This window comes from Eschrichtius robustus, chromosome 12 (assembly GCF_028021215.1).
Source record: "Eschrichtius robustus isolate mEscRob2 chromosome 12, mEscRob2.pri, whole genome shotgun sequence".
In the NCBI taxonomy this organism is placed as follows: domain Eukaryota; kingdom Metazoa; phylum Chordata; class Mammalia; order Artiodactyla; family Eschrichtiidae; genus Eschrichtius; species Eschrichtius robustus.
In genome coordinates, this window is record NC_090835.1 from 39,271,517 (window position 1) to 39,292,842 (window position 21,326).

The 21,326-nt window shown below is 42.7% G+C and overlaps 1 protein-coding gene and 1 pseudogene across 2 annotated transcripts in view; one reads left to right on the top strand and one right to left on the bottom strand.

Annotated features, from left to right (window-relative positions):
- RHOA (ras homolog family member A) overlaps positions 1 to 21,170 on the top strand; it is a 59,487-nt gene extending 38,317 nt beyond the window's left edge. The window contains exons 3-7 of one of the 2 annotated variants that reach the window (XM_068557178.1): positions 8,464 to 8,548; positions 10,092 to 10,249; positions 14,520 to 14,640; positions 18,541 to 18,671; positions 19,911 to 21,170. In XM_068557178.1, the coding sequence (XP_068413279.1) occupies positions 10,094 to 10,249; positions 14,520 to 14,640; positions 18,541 to 18,671; positions 19,911 to 20,084 (582 nt within the window). In that variant the 5' untranslated portion in view covers positions 8,464 to 8,548; positions 10,092 to 10,093 and the 3' untranslated portion in view covers positions 20,085 to 21,170. The remainder of the gene's footprint in view (positions 1 to 8,463; positions 8,549 to 10,091; positions 10,250 to 14,519; positions 14,641 to 18,540; positions 18,672 to 19,910) is intronic. The other variant, XM_068557177.1, reaches the window with a different exon arrangement.
- LOC137773882 (NADH dehydrogenase [ubiquinone] 1 beta subcomplex subunit 8, mitochondrial pseudogene) lies at positions 8,715 to 9,148 on the bottom strand (annotated as a pseudogene).
- Positions 21,171 to 21,326: the final 156 nt, after the last annotated feature.

Sequence of the window (21,326 nt, forward strand, 5' to 3'; positions counted from 1 at the left end):
GTTGATTTGTAGGGCTCTTCGGCAATGAGTAAATCCTTTGTTGTCTATCCCAATTGCACAAGTTACATTTCAGCATCCCCTCTAAATAATGGAAGTTTTAGAACTGTGTACCTTACATGCTAGAACAGTTTTTCAGTTTGAAAATGTATTTTAATAACATACTGGCCTTATACTCAGTAAAATATAGTAACTCTAAGCTTCTTTTCTCATTAGTAAAATGAATGATAATTAAACCTGCCTTTGGAGAAGTTCAGGATCAAATCATTTCCTATCAAATGTGTAACAGGTACATTGTGATCTACCAGTGTAAGTTGTCATGGTGGCTGATCAAGGTCCACGCAGTTTAAGATCTGTTATAGTATAGCATATTTTGAAACTTATGACACCATTTGTATCATTAAAGAGAGAACCAGAAGAATGATTAGCATAGTGTGTTTTTTGAAGGAGTTGTATGTCAGGTAATAGGGTTAGGCAGAAATGGAGTTGAGAGCCACAAGTAGCCTGTGATTAGCAGTAGGCATCACTATCAGATGTGGCAGTGAAGTGTATCAGTGGTTGTCCTCCAAAAACCCAAGCCTCTGATGGGGCCGGTGAGGTATATGCCTCGGAAAGTGCTTCATCATCAATGCCAGCAGAAGAATCACCCTTGAAAGGGGCATTGCTCCAAGTACTTATGACTATGTCATCCAGGATTTGCACATCACAAAAAAGATGTTCTTGCCTTCTGTCCTCAGTGCTGTTCAGGGAGGATGTTTATGTCCAGGCAGCCCTTATTTCCTCTTATGGAAGGAAGGTGGTGTTTTCCAGAAGGGTGACCTCTTGCCATTCACTCCCAGCACTGCTGCTTAGCAGCAGGGCCAGTCCTGTACTGAGCTCCAACCTTTGATAAGTTTCGAGTCTTTGAACAAATAAAACAAAAGTTCCTGCTTTCTAATAGAAACCTTTAAATAACAATTAGTAATTCTTTATTGTATTTTATGCTTTAACCACTAGATCATTGAATGCCAGCCACAGACAGCCACCCATGTGGCCTTGTTGAGTTCACCCTATTGCTATAGCTTAAAGCATTCTGGACACAGAGTTAGAAGGTCTTTCTGACTTTTTTGGTGTGGTCATCAGTAACTTTGTGAATGAGACTATACCAGGAAGACTGTGGGGCTTTCATGTTGCCTATAGAATAGTAACTGACATCAGAGCAAAGCAACAGGGGAGTTCCCTGGCAGTCCAGTGGTTAGGACTCAGCACTCTCACTGCCAGGGCCCCAGGTTCGATCCCTGGTCGGGGAACTAAGATCCCGCAAGCTGTGCGGCGCGACCAAAAAACCCCAAAAGCAAAGCAACAGGGGCAAGGTAGGTTCCATCCACATCTAAGTCAGGGCACCTTAATTTGTCATCGTTGTGATTGATTTTGAGAGGTTGTAGCAGCCACTGATAATGCCATTGTTCCCATCCTGGGAATTTTCTTGGCCTTGAAAATCAGGGGGCAGGGCTGGGCCCAGTATACTTGGCACACTGTCCGCCTGTGAAGAGTAGTCACTAAGAGCATGTATCTTTGCTGTGGTGCTACCTGGCTTTCTAACAGCATTTTACAGGGATGTTTTCAGATGTGAAGGATCCAATTGCAATACAGTGATGGTAGGAAGTATGTACTTAAAATTGGGGGCTTTTGAAAGGCAGATAGCAAACATTATATATGGTATATCAGACCAGAGGGGAAGCTGCAATGTTGAGATTCTAAAAACATCCGTGGTAAGTCAGGCAGAAGTAGCTTCAGTTGATATACTTTGGTAGTCTGTTTTTCAAAGGAATGTCATTGAAATTCTCTACTGAGTACAGCACATGTCCAGGTCCAGTTAGTATTACACACTAAGTCTTTTTCAGTATTTTAGTGCTTGACCTGTGGTAGTTTGAGTGGAATTTCAGTTTTCTGAGACTATAGGTTTTTCATCAGTATTTTGGGGAAACATACCCCTTCTTTAGACTTTTATTCCTCTGTACATGGATCCCATTCAGTGTATCCTTGCCATTAATGCAGCTGGGAGTACAGTTCCAAGGGATAGGCCAAGCCAGAAGCATAGTCCCTGTCCTGGAGGAACTTAAACCCCAGGAATGGATATGAGTCAAGCACAGAGAAATAAACTGCCACATCTCTCACATAGAGTAGAATGCCTGGTAAAAGTGGTTGAACTGATACGTATAAGAACCAAGAGCAGTCCAAAGCCCCACTTTTAGGCAGCATCTCATTTTTGGGAGTGGAAGCTGTAGGACCAGAAATAGGCTTTGAAACAGAAGGTGGTAGTTGAGGTGGACAGGTGAGTTGTTCTTTTCTGGGGAAAGGAAAACATTTTTCAAAGAAGGCATTGCTTTGAGCTGAGGTGGAGGAATTTTACAAGGCCAGTTAACAGAACCAGGTGTATAAGGAATGGAGAGAAGTTGTGAAGATAAAATAGGTTGCTGTTAGAATTTCAGAGGGTCGTAGAGGTTAAGGCTGATGTGTCTTGACCTGATTTTGGCATTGACCTTCTAAAGGCCTTTGAGCAAAGACTGATGGGCTGAAGCCCAGGCATAGGAATGGACGATTTGGCTGCAACAGGCAGGATAGAAGGGAAGTGAGGAAACCAGTTGGATTTTTGCTTTTTTCCAGGTAGGGAGTACTGAGGACTTGAACTGAAAACAATGTAGGAATGCAAGGGGAAGTGTTAGTGGTGGAAGTGAGACCCGTGAAGGGGTAGAATTCTCCAGAACTTGACAGTAGTTATACTGTGAAGAACAAAGGAAGTAAAAGAGTCTTTTAACCTCAGGGTTTCTACAGTGAGTTGAGTGTGTTAGGAGTGTAATTTTGTTTTTGTCACCAAGATTGGGGGAACTGGGAAGAGACTTGACAGAAGTTGGGATGATGTCTTGGAGACGTTGAATTTGATATGCAAGCAGAGCACAGAGTTCAGGTGTGTCAGGAGTTTGAGAACAGGGACTGGGTCAGAGATAGAGATTTGAGAATCATGTGCATAAAAGTAATATTTGAAGAACTGAAACTCCCAGAGATAGGTAGAGTACTAGGAGAGTGAGGGAAAAAAACAATCTTGAAGGGAGTCGTTAGGTGTGGAGGCTGTAGCTAGGGAGATGGAAGACTTAAGGGATCAGCACATCAGCATATTTTGTCAAGGAGGTCCAAGGATAGGAAGGTAAGGTGGTAAAAAAATATCAAGGAGAATGAGGACTGGATTTTGTGAAGGTAGGTCATTAGTGACTTTTGAGAAAGTTTCAGTAGAAATTTGGGCAGAATGCAGATTGGAAGAATTTAAGCAAGTGAGTGGGTATGAAGCAAGCAGGAATTTGTACCTTTTCTTTGAAACAGACCAGAGAGAGGAAGGTTAGTAGAGGAAAGCACGGATGTGGAGATTTCTTGTTTTAGAATAGGGCACCCTGCACTTTATTGTAGACTGAAAGAAGGAGCCAGTAGACAGGAGAGATGAAAGGGATTTGGGATACCACAGGTGGCAATAGTGTATGAATTGAAAGGTGCTAGAGGACCTAAGTTTAGGCCTGGGCAGGAGAGAGACCCTAGTAGTAGTAACTGCTCTTCACTGAGTGCCTCTCATAATGCCAGACCCTGTAAGAGATGGCAGAGATTCCACATACCTCCTGTAAAGGGGTGCTGCACTGGAGGGCTATGGTGTGGGCTCCTGAGAGTCACTGAGCTATCTGCCCTTGTGACTGTTGAGTACCAAGTGTGGGATTACATGGGACACTACATGTAGCCTCTCAGTTGCTTTTCTTGGGCACACATTTCTATTTACATATGGATGGGAAATATATTGCAGTCTTGATTGTCTTGTTTTTTTTGTTAACAGTAACTGCTTAATGTAATTTGCTGATATTTGGTTCACAGCCAAAACACATTGTTTTTTGAGATTTGAGGAAAGGCTGGTTTTGTGATGCAGAGAACATAAACTCGGAGTGGGTACTTTCTGTGCCCTTTTAGCACCATGAGAGAGCTCCTTTCGACTTGAGTGAGGGTAGCACAGTAACTTATGCTGAAGGTTTTGGACTGAGGATAATAATAAAGAACTTTTAAAAGAAATATACAGTCACTTGCATACTATTACAGGTAACTTAAATAGATATAACTGACTGTTACTGGAAAAATAAACCTCTACTCAAAGCTCTTAAGAATTATATCTGAAACAATTCAGAGTCTAGAAATAGAAAATGATACATCTGGCAGATAGACTGCAGAGAGCTCAGTGTGATTTCCTTTTTCAAGCTGGCAAGCCATGTACTTTAAAAGATACTGGATTATAACAAAGTGGAAAGGAAAGATACTAGAGTGAAAGAAAAAATTCCTGGGTCATTTCAGGAAAAATTAGCGAGTTTCATTTTCTAATGTTTGTACTTTTCACATCTCGTCAACAACTCTGGTTGTATTGCCAGACTCCTAGCATCCCAGAAATTACCTTGTAATTGTAGGCTTTCATTTTCATTTTGTCCCATAATCACTTGTGATTTCTGTCTTTGTCATCAGTAGAAGCTGAATGGTTTTGTACTTTTCCTGGGCAAAATGTTCCCCAGGGAAAATTTTCAAGAGCCTTTTTGGTTGCTCCCTGGCATTTTCATTTTGTGTGTCCTTAACCACATTAGATTTAGAGGAATTATTTCTTGAGAATTGAGTGCTTTCTAGGAAGGATGCTATTCAAAGATAGCAGCCTTTTTTTGAACCAGGGAAGTTCCTGATGCATTTTGTTTGCATCCTGGAAGGTCCTGGTTCCTTGACTTTGGGCATAAACCAGTACCAAGTTAGGCCTGAGGAGATGGGTAAAGTATATAAAGTCTTGGCATGAATTGGAGAGCATGAGAAAAAGTAGAAAATGGTTTGTGAATCCTTTCAAGATGTTAGCAGTCAGACTGAACATAGAGGAAGGACTTTTAAAGAGGTAAATTCATTAGTGTCTATGCCCTGGATTATTTCATAGGAGACTGAAAATGAGGTAATCTATCTCTCCTTTCTCATTAAAAAAATTTTTTTTGTTTTGTTTTTGGATTTACTTAATACCTACTACATGTCCACTAAGGTACTGAACCACATAGGGCTGCAAAGAAATTTAAGATACGTCATTTGCTGTGAGGTGACTTGCAGTCTGGTTGGAAGACAAAACACAAGTGAACCAAGTATAGGGCCTGAAGTGGGTCCCATATTTATTAGGAATCCAAAGCAAAAATTGAGGGAGGGATACATAAGCTGAATGGATGGCCAGAGTGCTGAGCTATAACTTAAAGGGCTGGTCTCTATACAGTACTGTCTGATTGCGTGGTCCTGTTGTTTAAAGAATTGTATTGAGCACATTTTCCCTTTATGTATATGCTAATTATTGTGCTTTCATTATTAGTATTATCCATAATCCTCAATTTGCTTTTTTGCAGAACATAAAAAGTCTTTAAAAATTACTAGGTAATATTGTGGGTTGGTTAAAATTTCATAATATCTGTGTATATTCTTAGCCAGGCACATATTGACTGCAGTATACTGCAGATGTTCTGAGAACTCACAAATGATGGCAACGTCAGCCCTTCCCATTATGGAACCTTATGCTTATGAGTTTATGTGTATTTAATTTTTTTTTGTGTGTGTGTATTTAATTTTAAAGCTAAATTTCTTATGTTTTCTAGACTAAAAAATTTAGTTTCTAATGCTTCCTTCATGTACCCCAATGGATTGTCTCACCCACTCCAGTTTGAGAAACATTCCCTTCAGACAACATGATTTTGTCAGTGAGTATGTATTGTTGAGGATTAGTTTGACTATAGGTAATGGGGACCTGAAAAATACTACCTTAAACAAGACAGTTATTTTTCCTTCACATAAAAGAAGTGTGGAAGTAGGCAGTTGGGCTGAGATGGTGGCTCTCAAGATATCTGGGACCTAGGCTCCTTCTACCCTTTATTCCTCCAACTCCAGGGTGTGGCACTCATCTTCATATTCTAGGATGACTTTTTCTAAACAGCCCTGACTCCAGATTTAAGCAGCAGGAAGGAGGAAGGGGGTGAGAAGGGCATGAGACTTCAACTTTAAGGAAGACTTCCTGGAAGTCCCACAAAATACTGATTACATTTCAGGGTCTAGAACTTTGTACATGGCCATACCTAATATAAGGGAAGCTAAGAAATGTAGTCTTTTAGCTGGGCAACAAAGTACACAACTAAAAATTGGAGTGCTGTTCTAAGAGGTAATGGTGGGAATTGGGGTTGACCACTAGTCTGTGCCAAATGGAGGGAGTCTTCATGCTTTGCTTTGCTTTTCTTTTCTTTTTTATTAACAGCTTTATTAAATATCCACATACCTTACAATTCACCCATTTAAAGTGTACAGTTCAGTTGTATATAGAATATTCATGGAGTTGTGCAATCATCTGAGAATGATTTTGGAAAAATTTCATCACCCTATAAAGAAACTCCTCTATTCCCTTGGTAGTCATTCCCTATTCCTCCCTCCTCCAGCTCCCTTCCCCTGGCAATCACCAGTCTACTTTCTATCTCTGCATTTGCCCATTCTGGACATTTCATATAAATGGAATTACACAATATGTGGTTCTTTGTAGCTAGCTTCTTTCACAAATTGTAATGTTTTCAAGGTTCATCCATGTTGTAGCATGTATTAGTATTCCCCCCCCACACACTTTATTGCTGAATAATATTCCATTGTGTAGATAAACCACATTTTATCCATTCATCAGTTGTTAGACATTTGGTTTGTTTCTACTTTTTGATGATGATGAATAATGCTGCTGTGAACATTCATGTAAAGTTTTTCTGTGGACACTGTTTCCATTTCTCTTGGAGTAGAATTGCTGGGTCATAGATCTAGTCGGATCCTTTGCTCATTTTTTAAAATTAATTAATTTATTTATTTCTGCATTGGGTCTTCGTTGCTGCGTGCAGGCTTTCTCTAGTTGCATCAAGCTGCTCTTCATTGTGGTGCGTGGGCTTCTCATTGCAGTGGCTTCTCTTGTTCCGAAGCATGCGCTCTAGGCACGCGGGCTTCAGTAGTTGTGACGTATGGGCTTAGTTGCTCTGAGGCACGTGGGATCTTCCTGGACCAGGGCTTGAACCCGTGTCCCTTGCATTGGCAGGCAGATTTGTAACCAGTGTGCCACCAGGAAAGTCCCCTTTGCCCATTTTTAAATTGGATTGTTTGTCTAGTTATTATTGAGTTGTAGGAGTTCTTTATATATTCTGGGTCCAAATCAACCTTGACTGCAACGAGAGACCCTGAGCCAGACTACCAACCTAATAAGCTGCTTTTTTTGTTGTTCAGTTGTAAGAGTTTTTTATGTATTCTAGATACAAGTCCCTTATCAGATATGTTATTTGCAAACATTGCTCCTATTCTGTGGGTTGTCTTCTCATTTTATTGATGCTATCTCTTTAACCACAAAAGTTTAAAAAATTTTTATGAAGTCCAATTTATCTTTTTTCTTTGGTTCCTGGTGATGGATATATTTGTGAATATACTGTCCACAGGATATTGTGATAAATATATTATTCACAATAACCAAAAGGTGGAAGCAACCCAAGTGTCAGCAGATGAATGAATAAATAAGATGTGGTATATACATATTGATACAATGGAATATTATTCAGTCTTAAAGGAAATTCTTACACATGCTACAAAGTGAAGAAACCTCGAAGACATTATGCTTAGTGAAATAAGCCAGTCACAAGAGGACAAATACTGTATGATTCCACTTACAAGAGGTAGCTAGAGTAGTAAAATTCATAGAGGCAGAAAGTAGAATGGTGGTTGCCAGAGGGGAGGTAGGGGAAATGGGGAGTTATTGTTTAATGAATATAGAACTTAGGTTTTGGAAGGTGAAAAAAGTTCTGGAAATGGATGGTGGTGATGGTTGCACAACAGTGTTGAATGTAAGTAATGCCACCAAAGTTATTAAGATTTGTTTAAGTGGTAGATTTTATGTATATTTTACTGTGTTTTTTTTTGTCTGCGTTGGGTCTTGCTGCACGCGGGCTTTCTCTAGTTGAGGTGAGCGGGGCTACTCTTCGTTGCGGTGCCTGGGCTTCTCATTGCGATGGCTTCCCTTTGCTGCAGAGCACAGGTGGGCTCTAGGCACGCAGGCTTCAGTAGTTGTGGCACGCCGGCTCAGTAGTTGTGGCTCGCGGGCTCTAGAGTGCAGGTTCAGTAGTTGTGGCACATGGGCTTACTTGCTCTGCAGCATGTGGGATCTTCCCGGACCAGGGCTTGAACCCATGTACCCTGCATTGGCAGGCAGGTTCTTAACCACTGCACCACCAGGGAAGCCCTACTGTGTTTTTTGTTGTTGTTGCTGGTTAATTAAAAAATGTCTCTTGTGGTTTTAGCTCTTGGAGTTGGGTCTGTAATCCATCTTGAGTTAATTCTGTATATGATGTGAGGTAGAGTTCTAATTTTCTTCTTTTGTATATATCTATTCAGTTGTCTCAGCACCATTTGTTGAAAAGGCTGTTTTTCCTCTGTTGGATTGTCTTGGCATCCTCGTTGAAAATTGTTTGACCCTAAGGTGAGGGATTATTTCTGGATTCTCACTTCTACTCTATTGATCTATACATGTCTTTTTTTTTTTTTTTTTTTTTACCACAGCACTAAGTTTTATTAGGGATTTCATTAAGGTAAAATCTCTAGGATTAAAGGAGTCAGCTAGGGGGCACAAAGCCCATGAAGCCTCCTCAGATCTCATAGTGAAACACCGACTTAGGTTCTTTGTTGGGATTGCCACCTCGTTCCAGATACAGATTGTTGTAAGGATACTGCTTTGGCCCCACAGGCTGGTAGGTGGTGTAAGTCTCTCTTACCCAAAACATGAACAGCATGAAGGCCACGAAGCCGAAGAGGTGCTTACACATACGATTCCAAGAAACAGGAGTGGGGGACATGTCTACACGGTTCCTGATGTACATGTCTAGGTCCCAGTGCATCGGTTCACCCCAGTTCAACCGCAGGTCTGGGTGGTCCCAGTCATACCATGGATCCCTCTCCTGCTGTGAGTGGTCAGGGAGCTTCAGGTAGTAACCATACCTGTCCGTGCACCCATCGGCACCACGTTTCGGGCTGCCCTTTGCAGCCATCGGACTCCCAGGACCCCCGCCCTGGCTGCTGCCATCTTCACCTTCCTGTTTCACCCCACACATGCACAAAGACCTATATGTCTGTCTTTATGACAGTGCAACACTGTCTTGATTACTGTACCTTTATAGTAAGTTTTGAAATCAGGAAGTGTAAGTCCTGCAACTTTGCTCTTCATTTTTATGATTGTTTTGGCCATTCTGGGTCCATTGAATTTCCATGTGCATTTTCTGATCAGTTCAGTTTCTGCAAAGAAGCCAGCTGGGATTTTGATAGGGATTGTGTTGAATCTGTAGATTAATTTGGAGGATATTGCCATTTAACAATATTGTCTTTTAGTCCATAAACATGAATGTCTTTCCATTTATTTAGATCTTTAATTTCTCTCAACATGGTTTTTTTAAGTTTTCAAGAGTATGTTTTGTACTTCTTTTGTTAAATTTATTCTTATCTTGTTCTTTTTGATGCTATTGCAAGTGAAATTGTTTTCTTAATTTCATTTTCAGTTTGTTCATTGCTAGGGAATAGAAATACAATTGATTTTTGTATGTTGATCTTGTACCCTGCAACCTTGCTGAATTTATTAGTTCTAATAGTTTTTTAGTGGATTCCTTAGGATTTCCCATATATAAGATTATGTCATCTGCAAATTAAGATAATTTTACTTCTTCTTTTCCAATCTGGATGTCTTTTATGTTGTCTTTTGACTAATTTCTAGAACTTCCTTAGAAGTGGCAAGAGTGGGTTTTCTTGTCTTGTTCCTGATCTTGGGGGGAAAGCTTTCAATATGTTCACCATTAAGTATAATGTTGGTTATGGGTTTTTGGTATGACTTTTTGGTGCCAAATGGAAAGGTGTACTAGCATTTTATATTTTGGTGTGCTACTAGAAGCATGTGCTCCATGGTCAGAAAAGTGTGTGCTATAGACTGAAGCTATTACAGCTTCTTGTGCATTCTAGACAACACTTTTGTGTTTCAGCAATGGCTGCCATCCGGAAGAAACTGGTGATTGTTGGAGATGGAGCCTGTGGCAAGACTTGCTTGCTCATTGTCTTTAGCAAGGACCAGTTCCCAGAGGTGTATGTACCTACGGTGTTTGAGAACTATGTGGCAGATATTGAAGTGGACGGAAAGCAGGTGAGTATACTTTTCATAACAACTGGTACTGTTTTGCATGTTAGGCTATTCATAGAGCCTGGAGAGAATTAGGCCTTTTTGTCTCTTCAGTATGCAATATAACAATAACAAAAATGTTAGAATGAGAAATCCATTCTCATCCTGCCTTTTAGATCAGTTTTGTTCATTATTAACTTACCGTCTAGACTTTGTCCACATTCATATGTATTTCACATGGGGAAGCCTTAGAACATGTGTTCTTTCCAGCTTTATTTATATTTGAAATTTAGTTTGTTGCCAAATGGATCATACTAAAATGAACCTCTTTGTATGGATGGACTTTTTTTTCTGTCATAGTATTTCATTAAGTGCTGAAGTTTGAGATTACTAGGTCAACGGGTCCTTATTGATTATGCTTCTAAAGGGTTGTACTGATCTATACCACCAGCAGTGTGACATTTAAACAACACCGGCACATTTAATTTTTTTAATGTTTTTTTTTACTTTAACATAAACAGGCTGCTACATTTGCTTCAATTACCTGTCACTGGTGGTGAGGACAGTGTTTCCTCCTGTCTGCCCTGAAAGCCCACCAGCAAGACTGGAGCAAAGCTCTTCTGGAATTAGATTTTTTTTTCCTCTTCTGCTCCCTTTTGTTGTCAAAATAATATTTTATCCAGATTCCTATACATCTTTTGAAGAGGAATGAAATTCTCATTGCAGATGGGTTAGCTGAAAAGAAAACTAGAACAAGGGGCTCTTTTCCAACACACTCAGTCCTCTTAAGGCATTCAGTCACATGTCTCATGCTGCTAGCACCTAATTTATTGGCTTCCACAATTCTGTCTCCTTTCTTCCTTCTCATATTCTTGCTTTACCTGCTATCCCTTTCTGTCCCAGTATTACCTAGCCTCATTTTGTGGGACTGTGCATGGAAAGCACATTAGGCCAGCTGCTTAGAATTCTAGGGTCCCTCATAGGGTATCTTGATACTTCTATTACCATGAGTAAGCTGCCTAATCTTTGAGCCACTTTCATTTGTAAAGTGGTTTAAGCTATTTTACGGCTGACATCGGGGGTCTATGAAGTGACTTAAGGCATTTGGAAGCACCAAAGCACTTGACAAGTTGGGCTGAACAAGAGCGTACTCAGAACCGTCTTTTATAGTTTATCCAGTTACCGTGTGGGCCACAATGATTGCTCTCATGCCATTAGGAACCCCAAGGCACCCTTCTTGTCAAGAATGGATGAAAAAAACACATGAATTCCAGCGTAACAGAACTTTGTCTGGGTCCTTCCCTGCAGGTGGCCCATCAGTACAGTGTTGCCAATTCAACTTTCAGTCAGTTCTCTGCATGATGATACAGGGTTTCTGTGGGCCTGATAGGAAGATTAGTTTTGTGTAGAGACAGGGCCCAATTGTGACAAGCTGGGTGAAAATGTGTTGAGATCTTTGGGCCTGCTGTCACATAACAGCCCTCTCATCTAATTTAGATTGCCATGCATCATACACAGAAAGACCCAGTGGCTTGAGGAAAACAGGATTAGGTTGGTATTTTCATAGCACATTTCTCAAAAGCCTACTTGAATGTATATTGCTGGTTTTATCTTCTCATTCAGAGATTGACAGCTGTTGGTTGCTATGTGTCTGTGACCATCAGTTGGGAGAGTCTTCTCCACCTGTGGCAGTATATATGTTTCGGGGGTAGTAATGACTCTTCTGTCGTCTTTGAAACATCATCTGTGCCTTGGTGTCTTGGAATGACCAGGATCTTACCTTTAAGAAATTTAGGGACTTTGGGACTTCCTTGGTGGTCCAGTGGTTAAGACTTCACGCTCCCAGTGCAGGGGGCCCAGGTTCGATCCCTAGTCAGGGAACTAGATCCCGCATGCCACAACTAAAAGATCCTACGTGCCGCAACTAAAAGATCCTACGTGCCGCAACTAAAAGATCCTGCGTGCCCCAACGAAGATCTTGCACGTGGCAACAAAGATTCCGCGTGCCACGACTAAGACCCAGCACAGCCAAATAAACAAACGAATAAATAACTTTTTAAGAAATAAAAAGAAATTTAGGGATTTATAAACCTTGAGACCTGGTGCAGCCAAATAAATAAATAAATAAATATATTTTAAAGAGGAAATTTAGGGGCTTCCCTGGTGGCGCAGTGGTTGAGAATCTGCCTGCCAATGCAGGAGACACGGGTTCGAGCCCTGGTCTGGGAAGATCCCACATGCCGCGGAGCAACTGGGCCCGTGAGCCACAATTACTGAGCCTGCGCGTCTGGAGCCTGTGCTCCGCAACAAGAGAGGCCGCGATAGTGAGAGGCCCGCACACCGTGATGAAGAGTGGCCCCTGCTTGCCACAACTAGAGAAAGCCCTCGCACAGAAACGAAGACCCAACACAGCCATAAATAAATAAATTAATTAATTTAAAAAAAGAAAAGGAAAATTAGGAACTTTGACTTATAAACCTTGAGGAATGGTCTATGAATATCTTTCTTGCTCTGCCAACCTTGAACATGCCTGACGCTGGCAAAATAGAGGAGCCCTTCACCCAGGGAGAGAAACCCTGAAAGAAAGGTACTTGATCTGGAAGAGGGTATCACAGTCTAGCTACCTACCTTAGAGCAAGTCGGTAGCCCCAGGATGGGAGAGGGCGCCTCCTGCAAATGTTCTCATAAAAGTATGCACTAACAGAGCCTAGGGAACCATCCAAAATTCTAGGTGATCATGGTCCAAGAAATAGGCCTACCAAAAATAGAAAGGCCCATTCTGACATGAGACAGTCCTGACACCCTGAAATCATTTATCAGGAGACAATCAGAGTTGGCTGTTGTGTCTGACTGAATACCCATGAGGTGTGGAGGAGCCAGAGGAGTAGGATTTGGCAGAGATTGAATGCACTGTACCATCCTGAGATCAGACCAGCTGTGAGGATTGGGCATCAGTATGTCACAGATTCCTATACCAAGCTGATGGTATGTGTGCGTGACAGAGGTGCAATGGGACATGTGGAAGTTGTGAGTGACACATCCTGGGGCAGAGGTTCAAGGTGGAAGAGATAATTAGCCATCAACTTTAAGGTAGGAATAATATTTAGAAACTCTGAAATATGGGCTCTGAAGATGTTAGGAATAGAAGGCTGTCCTAGGCATTGGAGGGAGAGCTCCTTGGGCCCCAAAGGGCTCCTGAGCAAAGGGTGTTAAAAATCCACTGTGACTGTAAGAAGTGGTGACAGGGCTGACTGCAGTGCTGGACAATGTGGAAGCGGGGCTATGTCCAGAGCCCAGACATCAGTTTGCCCTCCTACCACTGGAAAGTGAGTAGGTTCCCAGGTGTGAAAGGAGTACCCTCCTACCTATGTGATGCTTTCGTTCAGCCATTCAGACATTTTTTTGAGCAGTAAAGGCAGAGCCATAGGCCTTTCTTGTCAGCTCAGACCTTGCCTAACACCCAGGATGGTGTCTTTTCTTACCAATCAACTCAAATACAGTCTTGTTTCCACGTTTCCACGTTGGAGCAGAATGATGAGACAAAGTAAGGAAATGGTTGAGTGAGAGTGTATTAGGAAAAGTTACTTGTTCTGGTTTTTCCCTCTCTTGCCTTGTATACCTAGTAGAATGTTGTTTACAGTTGATTTCCCCTCTTGTTCATTCACTTTCTTTCCTATGTAGAATGCTATTTGTAATTAAGTACTTATAAGCTACAGAGTTTTTTGTTTGTTTATTTATTTGGTTGCATTGGGTCTTCGTTGCTGTGCACGGGCTTTCTCTAGTTGTGTCGAGCGGGCGCTACTCTTCGTTGCGGTGTGCGGGCTTCTCGTTGCAGAGCACGGGCTCTAGGCACACAGGCTTCAGTAGTTGTGGCTCACGGGCTCTAGTGCGCAGGCTCAGTAGTTGCAGCACATGGGCTCAGCTGCTCCACGGCATGTGGGATCTTCCCAGACCAGGGATCGAACCTGTGTCCCCCTGCATTGGCAGGTGGATTCTTAACCACTGTGCCACCAGAGAAGTCCCTACAAAGTTATTTTTGACTTGACATTTTGAATTAGGTACTTTATTCAATTCTAGCATCTGTTTATAAAATTTGCAATTTTGAGAAATTTCAACCTAAAATAATTTAAATACTCCTTCCCATCTTCAGGCTTGATTCTAATAAAAGTGAACACTCCTGTATTTTACTATTTTGGACAGTCTATCATTTGAAGGTACTGTGTTAAGTGTCACTTCTTCTGAAAGTAAGTGGTGGGATTAACCTGCACTCTTATGTTTATTTTTCCTATCATAGGTAGAGTTGGCTTTGTGGGACACAGCTGGGCAGGAAGATTATGATCGCTTGAGGCCTCTCTCCTACCCGGATACTGATGTTATACTGATGTGTTTCTCCATTGACAGCCCTGATAGTTTAGGTGAGTAGCCCTGCAGCCTGATGTTTGTCACTGCCTGTGTGCCTGGCCGACCTCTGGTTTCTCAGGTCCTTTCTGGGCATCAAGTGACTGAAAAGCAGACATGAGTTTCAGAGAAAGAATCATCAGTGGCCAGAGTCCTAGAGCTTTGGGACTGTAGAGCCTGAGCCCTGAGTCCCTTTTCAGCCTAGGTCTCCCATGACTGCCATGTCCACCTTGTAAAGTAGGTGGGTTCCGAATACAAAGCTATTTTTTGTCTTTTTTTGGTTGGGGGGGTGCTGCACTGCACAGCTTGCCCCGACCAGGGCATTGAACCCGCGCCCTCAGCAGTGAAAGCGTGGAGTCCTAACCACTGGACCACCAGGGCATTCCCCAAAGCTATTTTTTGGACTAAGATTTGGGGAAGGTTTTTTTTGGGTGTCCACACCTTTTTTCAGTACTTGATATTGAGCCTGCTGCTTCCCAAAATCTAGACTGACTGATGACTTGGTGATTCCTGGTAATGTTTTTAAGCCCTATTTTAGCCGTTTTATAAAGCGTCTTAGCTAACAGAGACTTGAACCTGACCATTCCACTAGCTCCATTGGCCACGTGTGCTTTCCTTCAAAAAAAGAGGGAATGATGCTGACCTCACACTTTGCAAAACAAGGCAGCAAGGCCTGAAACAGAACGTGCTTTCGGTTTGTACTGAAGATGACGAAATGTCTTGCTTGGTGCTGCAGTGCTGTTTTTACAGGGCAGCATGTGGGCCAAGGAGATTATCATTAACACAGATGACTGTTGAGGACCTGCTGGTGGCCTGGGCTGTTGCTGGGGAGTTAGGGTTAGAGTGACCCTTTCTGTGTCATGCTTGTACTCACTTTAATGACAGTACTGGGGGAGGTGCTCTGAGACTTTGAACCACTTGCTCAAGGTCATGCAGCCCAAGGAGCCAAGCTGAGATTGAGCCCCCTGTGCAATATCTCCCAAAACTGAGACAGAGTGGGTGCTCTCTGCTATTGTTTCACTTTGGTTCGTTTTTAACAGTTGTGTTCTAGTTTTGGTTTTCAAATTAATCTGCCTTCCTTTGGAGGGACTGTTAGAAGCCCCTAGAGGCTGAGCTTTAGAGAGAAAATGGAGCCATGTGACACCTTCCCCTCAGACACACACATCATGGACTTAGCCTAAATCCTATAGGAATGAGGAGGATTGTGTGCCCTTTGCCGCCTCATCCAAGGTATAATCCTTTAGGGACAAAAGTACCTTCAGAGCAAAAAAGTTACTCTTCTTCAGTCTCACATTTTCTTTTAAGACTGTGTCTGCTGGTCTCGAAGGAAGTCTGCAGCTTTTGACCTCTGTTTACTATGACTTGTTTCTTGCTATCCTCTCCCCCAGAGGGCAGGTCCTAGGGAGGAGAGCAGAGGTAGAAAGTAAAGAGGCAAAGAGAGATTGATCTCCCTCTCTGAAATACAAACATACCTAGAGAGACTGCTGGTCACCACAGTAGTATGATAGGTAGGTAGCGCCCCTTTGCTGAGCTGACTGAATTAGCTTGGTTTTGCCAAGGGCCTTTTAAAAGTTCTCTTATCTTGGCTAGGGAGTAGGAGAGAAGTCCACCGGTAGTTTGCCCCAGTAAAATGTGTCTTGGGAACTCAAACGTCTATATCAAGAAACTGAAAAGCTAATGTGAACCTAATGCTGGACTTCGTTTTTACCTGGTTGGATGTTAGACCATGGCCCTGAGTCTAGGTGTAGGATAACAAGTTTGATCAGCAATCAGAATGTTGGTGTGCAGGTTTCAGCCCTGTTGCTGGCCAACCCTGTGACAGTAGTTTACTTTTTGGAACCTCTGCTGTCTCACTGGCAGTTGGTCTAGAGTCTAGATTCTAGTTGAGGCCTGGGGTCAACAAACTTATGTAAAAGGCCAAATAGTAAATATTTTAGGCTTTGTTGGCCATGTGTTCTCTGTTGCACCTCCTGAACTTTGCCACAACTACTCAACTCTGCTGTTGTAGCACAACAGAGCTTGGCTCTGTTGCAGTAAAACTTCACGTATAAAAGTAGACTCTGGGCAAAATTTCATTTGCTTGATCTAGATAAGGATTCCTTTTCTCTGGCTTTATGGAATTCCAAATGGCCCCTAAAGCACCCCAGTGTAAATCCATGTAAAGTGATGTGTCCTGATATCAGATTACTTTGGAGGTGGGAGCAGTCATAGGCGATTGCCATCACTGAATTAAAAAGTAAAAAATTAAGTTTTAAAACCATTTATGAAAAGTGAAGATAAGACAGAGGCAATTCATTTCAGTTTATATGTCCTGAATTCCAGGGGGTGGGGGGGACTTTTGGAGTAATAATTTTATATATTCAGCAAATAATTATTGAGCGCCTGCTTATGGAACCTATATTCTAGATGAAGGGAGACAGAAGAGCAAAAACCACAGTAAATCTGATAGCAAGAAATGTTACAAATAACATTCATAGAGGTGGATATGGAATAGGCCATGGTAGTATGCTGTTTTAGAAGATGACCATAGGATGGTCAGCAACCTCACTGAAAAGGAAACCTCTGAGCAGAGACCTGAAGTATAGGTGAGGGAGGCCAACACAGATAGCCAACAAAAGAGTTTCCCAGGCAGAAGGAAGGAGTCCAGTGTAGCTGTAGCAGAGGGAGTGGAGCGAGGGTTGCAGAGCCATGTGGTTAATGGTGTGGACCTCTCCTTTCATCATGAGTGAGATGGGAGCTCTTGGATGGTTTGAACAAAGGAGTGATGTGATCTCACCTTCTCTTTAAAGTGATCACTGTTGCACCTGAACTGAAAACTGACCACAGGGTGCAGAGATAAGAGCAAGATTCAGTACTGAGGCTGTTTGGCTTCACTGTTAGATATGCTGGCCCTTGTCTCTTTATTGCTCTGCACTTCTCTGGGAACCCCTTTGTTCTAGAATAAGGCTTTGAGTTTTAAGTTGTCACATTAGTGATTGACTCTAGCCGCTATAGCAAAGGAGGAAGGAAAGCAGACAAGTGTCTGTCTTATGTGCTGAAGAGTGGAGCGTTGAATTATGAGTTTTCCTGACCTTATTCATGTAGCTTCTGTACCTTCTAGCCAGAAGGCAGAGCATCTTTTATATTCTAACTCCTGCCTTTTGGTCTTGAAGTCAGAGAGTGAACAGTTTACTCCTAAAATATAGTGTTATATTACAATCAGTACCATTTGAATGATCATCATACTAAGTATTCTGTACGCATTGACTCAAAATAGCCTCATGTAAGGTATTACTGTTACCCCATTTTATAGTGTCATCCCTGACACTGAGATGCTCAAGGTGGTGGGTGTGTGAGGTTGAACCCAGGGCACTTGTCCACCATGGTGTACGTAGAACCTTTCTAAATTACTACAGTATTGGCAAGAAGCTACAGCTGGTTATTACTCATTTTCAAAAGCCACTCAAGCCATTTGAAATACCAGTAACCCAAGGGTAGGTCATGCTGAGGGCCCATGAGTAAGGTGTAGAGAAAACATGTGAACCCTGAGCCAGCTATAGCCCCAGAATGGGGACTCCTTCTGTAAGCTGTGGTCAGAATCATCTGCCAGCAGTGACATGGATGGCTGGTGGGGAGCCTTCCTTCTTGGGGCAGGTGGCACCATTGTGGAGTCATCCTTTGCTCCTCGAGAGCCTTTACCTGGTGCCACCTCCAGAGGAGCTGAGCTCCTTGGTGGGACTGAGAAAAGCTGGTGATTCTGTGCTTAAGAGAAGGGGGGTTAGATTTTCCCTTTTTCATGGTTTTGAAACTAGTGAAATTCCATTAAATGTCCGGCATATTTCTCAAGAAGTTTTTTTGCAATTTAACTAGGGTTTTTGGAGATTCTTCAAGATAGAATTGTATGTATCCCCAAATTATGTGCATTTTGCTTCTTTCAGAAAACATCCCAGAAAAATGGACTCCAGAAGTCAAGCATTTCTGTCCCAACGTGCCCATCATCCTGGTTGGGAACAAGAAGGATCTTCGAAATGATGAGCACACAAGGCGGGAGCTAGCCAAGATGAAGCAGGTATGGTCTAGGGCAGGGCTCTGTCTTCCTGTAGCATTCTTAAACTCGGGGCCTGGGTTCGAGGTTCAGGGAACCCAGCAGAAACCCTCAAAGGCCAGGCTGTTTCAGAGAAAGTCCCAGAAGCCTCTCTCTGTCCATCCGGCCCTCACTGACTCGGGCCTGCACAGAGGGGGTCCCTAAAACTCCCTAGTCCTGTAAGATGGAACCTCTCTTGTGAGGTAGTGCTGTGCCCCGAAGATTGCCTGCCTGAGAAAGGACCATCACAGCAGTAGTCAGTGCTTCAGATTCAGGAACTTTATCAGGCTCTTGATTGCTCTCTCCAGTTATTACTTTCGTATATGTGAGGCTAAAGATAAATTGGTGGCAACTGAAGGATCAGGAAATCCTGATGGCAGGGAGTCCAAACAGAGAGCCCTAATGCCTTTATAAAAGTGATGGTGGGGGCTTCCCTGGTGGCGCAGTGGTTGAGAATCTGCCTGCCAGTGCAGGGGACACGGGTTCGAGCCCTGGTCCAGGAAGATCCCACATGCCGCGGAGCAACTAGGCCCGTGAGCCACAACTACTGAGCCTGCGCGTCTGGAGCCTGTGCTCCACAACAAGAGAGGCCACGATAGTGAGAGGCCCGCGCACCGCGATGAAGAGTGGCCCCCGCTTGCCGCAACTAGAGAAAGCCCTCGCACAGAAACGAAGACCCAACACAGCCAAAAATAAATGAATAACAATAAAATTAAAAAAAAAAAAAAAGTTTAAAAGTGATGGTGGAGGTGACATCTTGGCTTTTGAGAAGCCAGATGGCCCAATGATAGGACTTCCCCACTGCAGGAGTGCCTTGAGGTCTTTTGCACGGGTTCTCCTCCTGAGGTTTCTCTGTCTGAATGTGAAGGTCAGGATCTATTTCCTTCCCTGAGCATTCAATCCTCTGTGAAGCTAACTACAGGAAGACCCAAGGGCTTACCCTGGATCAACAGCTTGAGTAATTTGCCCTTGATTCCCTCAACCCTCTAGGGCTTCGCTGGCCTCTCCTTTTCTCTCTACTTCCCAGAGAAGAGCGTGTTTGACAGGGATTTTTTATACATTGGAGGTGGGGGTCACCCCATATGAGTGTCATAAGACAGAACTCAAATCTGGGAGTTCGGCAGCTTTTTAAAAGCAGTCTTTTAGCTGAATTTGAATATTCTACACCTACTTACTATATGTATGTAACGCTGTTAACTAAAAGTGCTCTCTTCTCTTTGCTAGGAGCCAGTAAAACCGGAAGAAGGCAGAGATATGGCAAACAGGATTGGCGCTTTTGGGTACATGGAGTGTTCAGCAAAGACCAAAGATGGAGTGAGGGAGGTTTTTGAAATGGCCACGAGAGCTGCTCTGCAAGCCAGACGTGGGAAGAAAAAATCTGGGTGCCTTGTCTTGTGAAACCCTGCTGCAAGCACGGCCCTCATGCGGTTAATTTTGAAGTGCTGTTTATTAATCTTAGTGTATGATTACTGGCCTTTTTCATTTATCTATAATTTACCTAAGATTACAAATCAGAAGTCATCTTGCTACCAGTATTTAGAAGCCAACCATGATTATTAATTATGTCCAACCCACCTGACCCACCAGGGTCCTTCTGACACTGCTCTAACAGCCCTCCTCTGCACTCCCACCTGACACACTAGGCGCTAATTCAAGGAATTTCCTAACTTCTTGCTTCTTTCTAGAAAGAGAAACAGTTGGTAACTTTTGTGAATTAGGCTGTAACTACTTTATAACTAACATGTCCGCCTCTCATCTTTCAGCTGCCAAGGTACTCTGGTGAGTCACCACTTCAGAGCTTTACTCATTTTAACAGATTTCATTGGCATAGCTCTGGGTGGCAATCCAGTTTTTTGAAAATGTGCTCAGCCAGAAAGGCCCAAGTTCACGCAGCTGTGGCAAAGTTACAGTTCTGTGGTTTCATGTTAGTTACCTTATAGTTACTGTGTAATTAGTGCCGCTTAATGTATGTTACCAAAAATAAATATATCTACCCCAGACTAGATGTAGTATTTTTTGTATAATTGGATTTCCTAATACTGATATTTGTCATCCTCACAGAAAGTGTATTGGTTTTTTTAAAAAAAAGAAAGTGTATTTGAAAATAAAGTCAGATGGAAAATTCATTTTTTAAATTCCCGTTTTGTCAGTTTCTCTGAAAAAAGATGGCCATGTCTCCCCTTTTCGGCCCCACATATTCCAGTACCCCCTTCCCCAGAGCTGGGCTAAGTAAATAGGAATTTGGTTTTATGCCTGAGGCACTTAGATACTTCAGAAGGTGGCATAACCTGTCTCACCTGGACGGCAGGGTCTGGCTCTAGTTCACAGTGCTCTTTTTTCTCACTGTATCCAGGTTCCCTCCCAGAGGAGCCACCAGTTCTCTTGGATGGCCCACAGTTTCTCTGTCCTCTCCAGCTGACTAAACTTTTTTTCTGTACCAGTTAATTTTTCCAGCTACTAATAGAATAAAGGCAGTTTTCTAAACTTCCTGTATCCTGGTGTTTGTGTTGGTTCTCTCCAGGGCTGGGAATGGAGGATGAATTCTGCCTAGCTCACCTTGGAAGGTTCCTTCAGGGGGGCAAAGTACTGGCTTGCCCACCCCTACCCCAAAGCTGGCACTAACCTGGCTCCTCCCAAAGA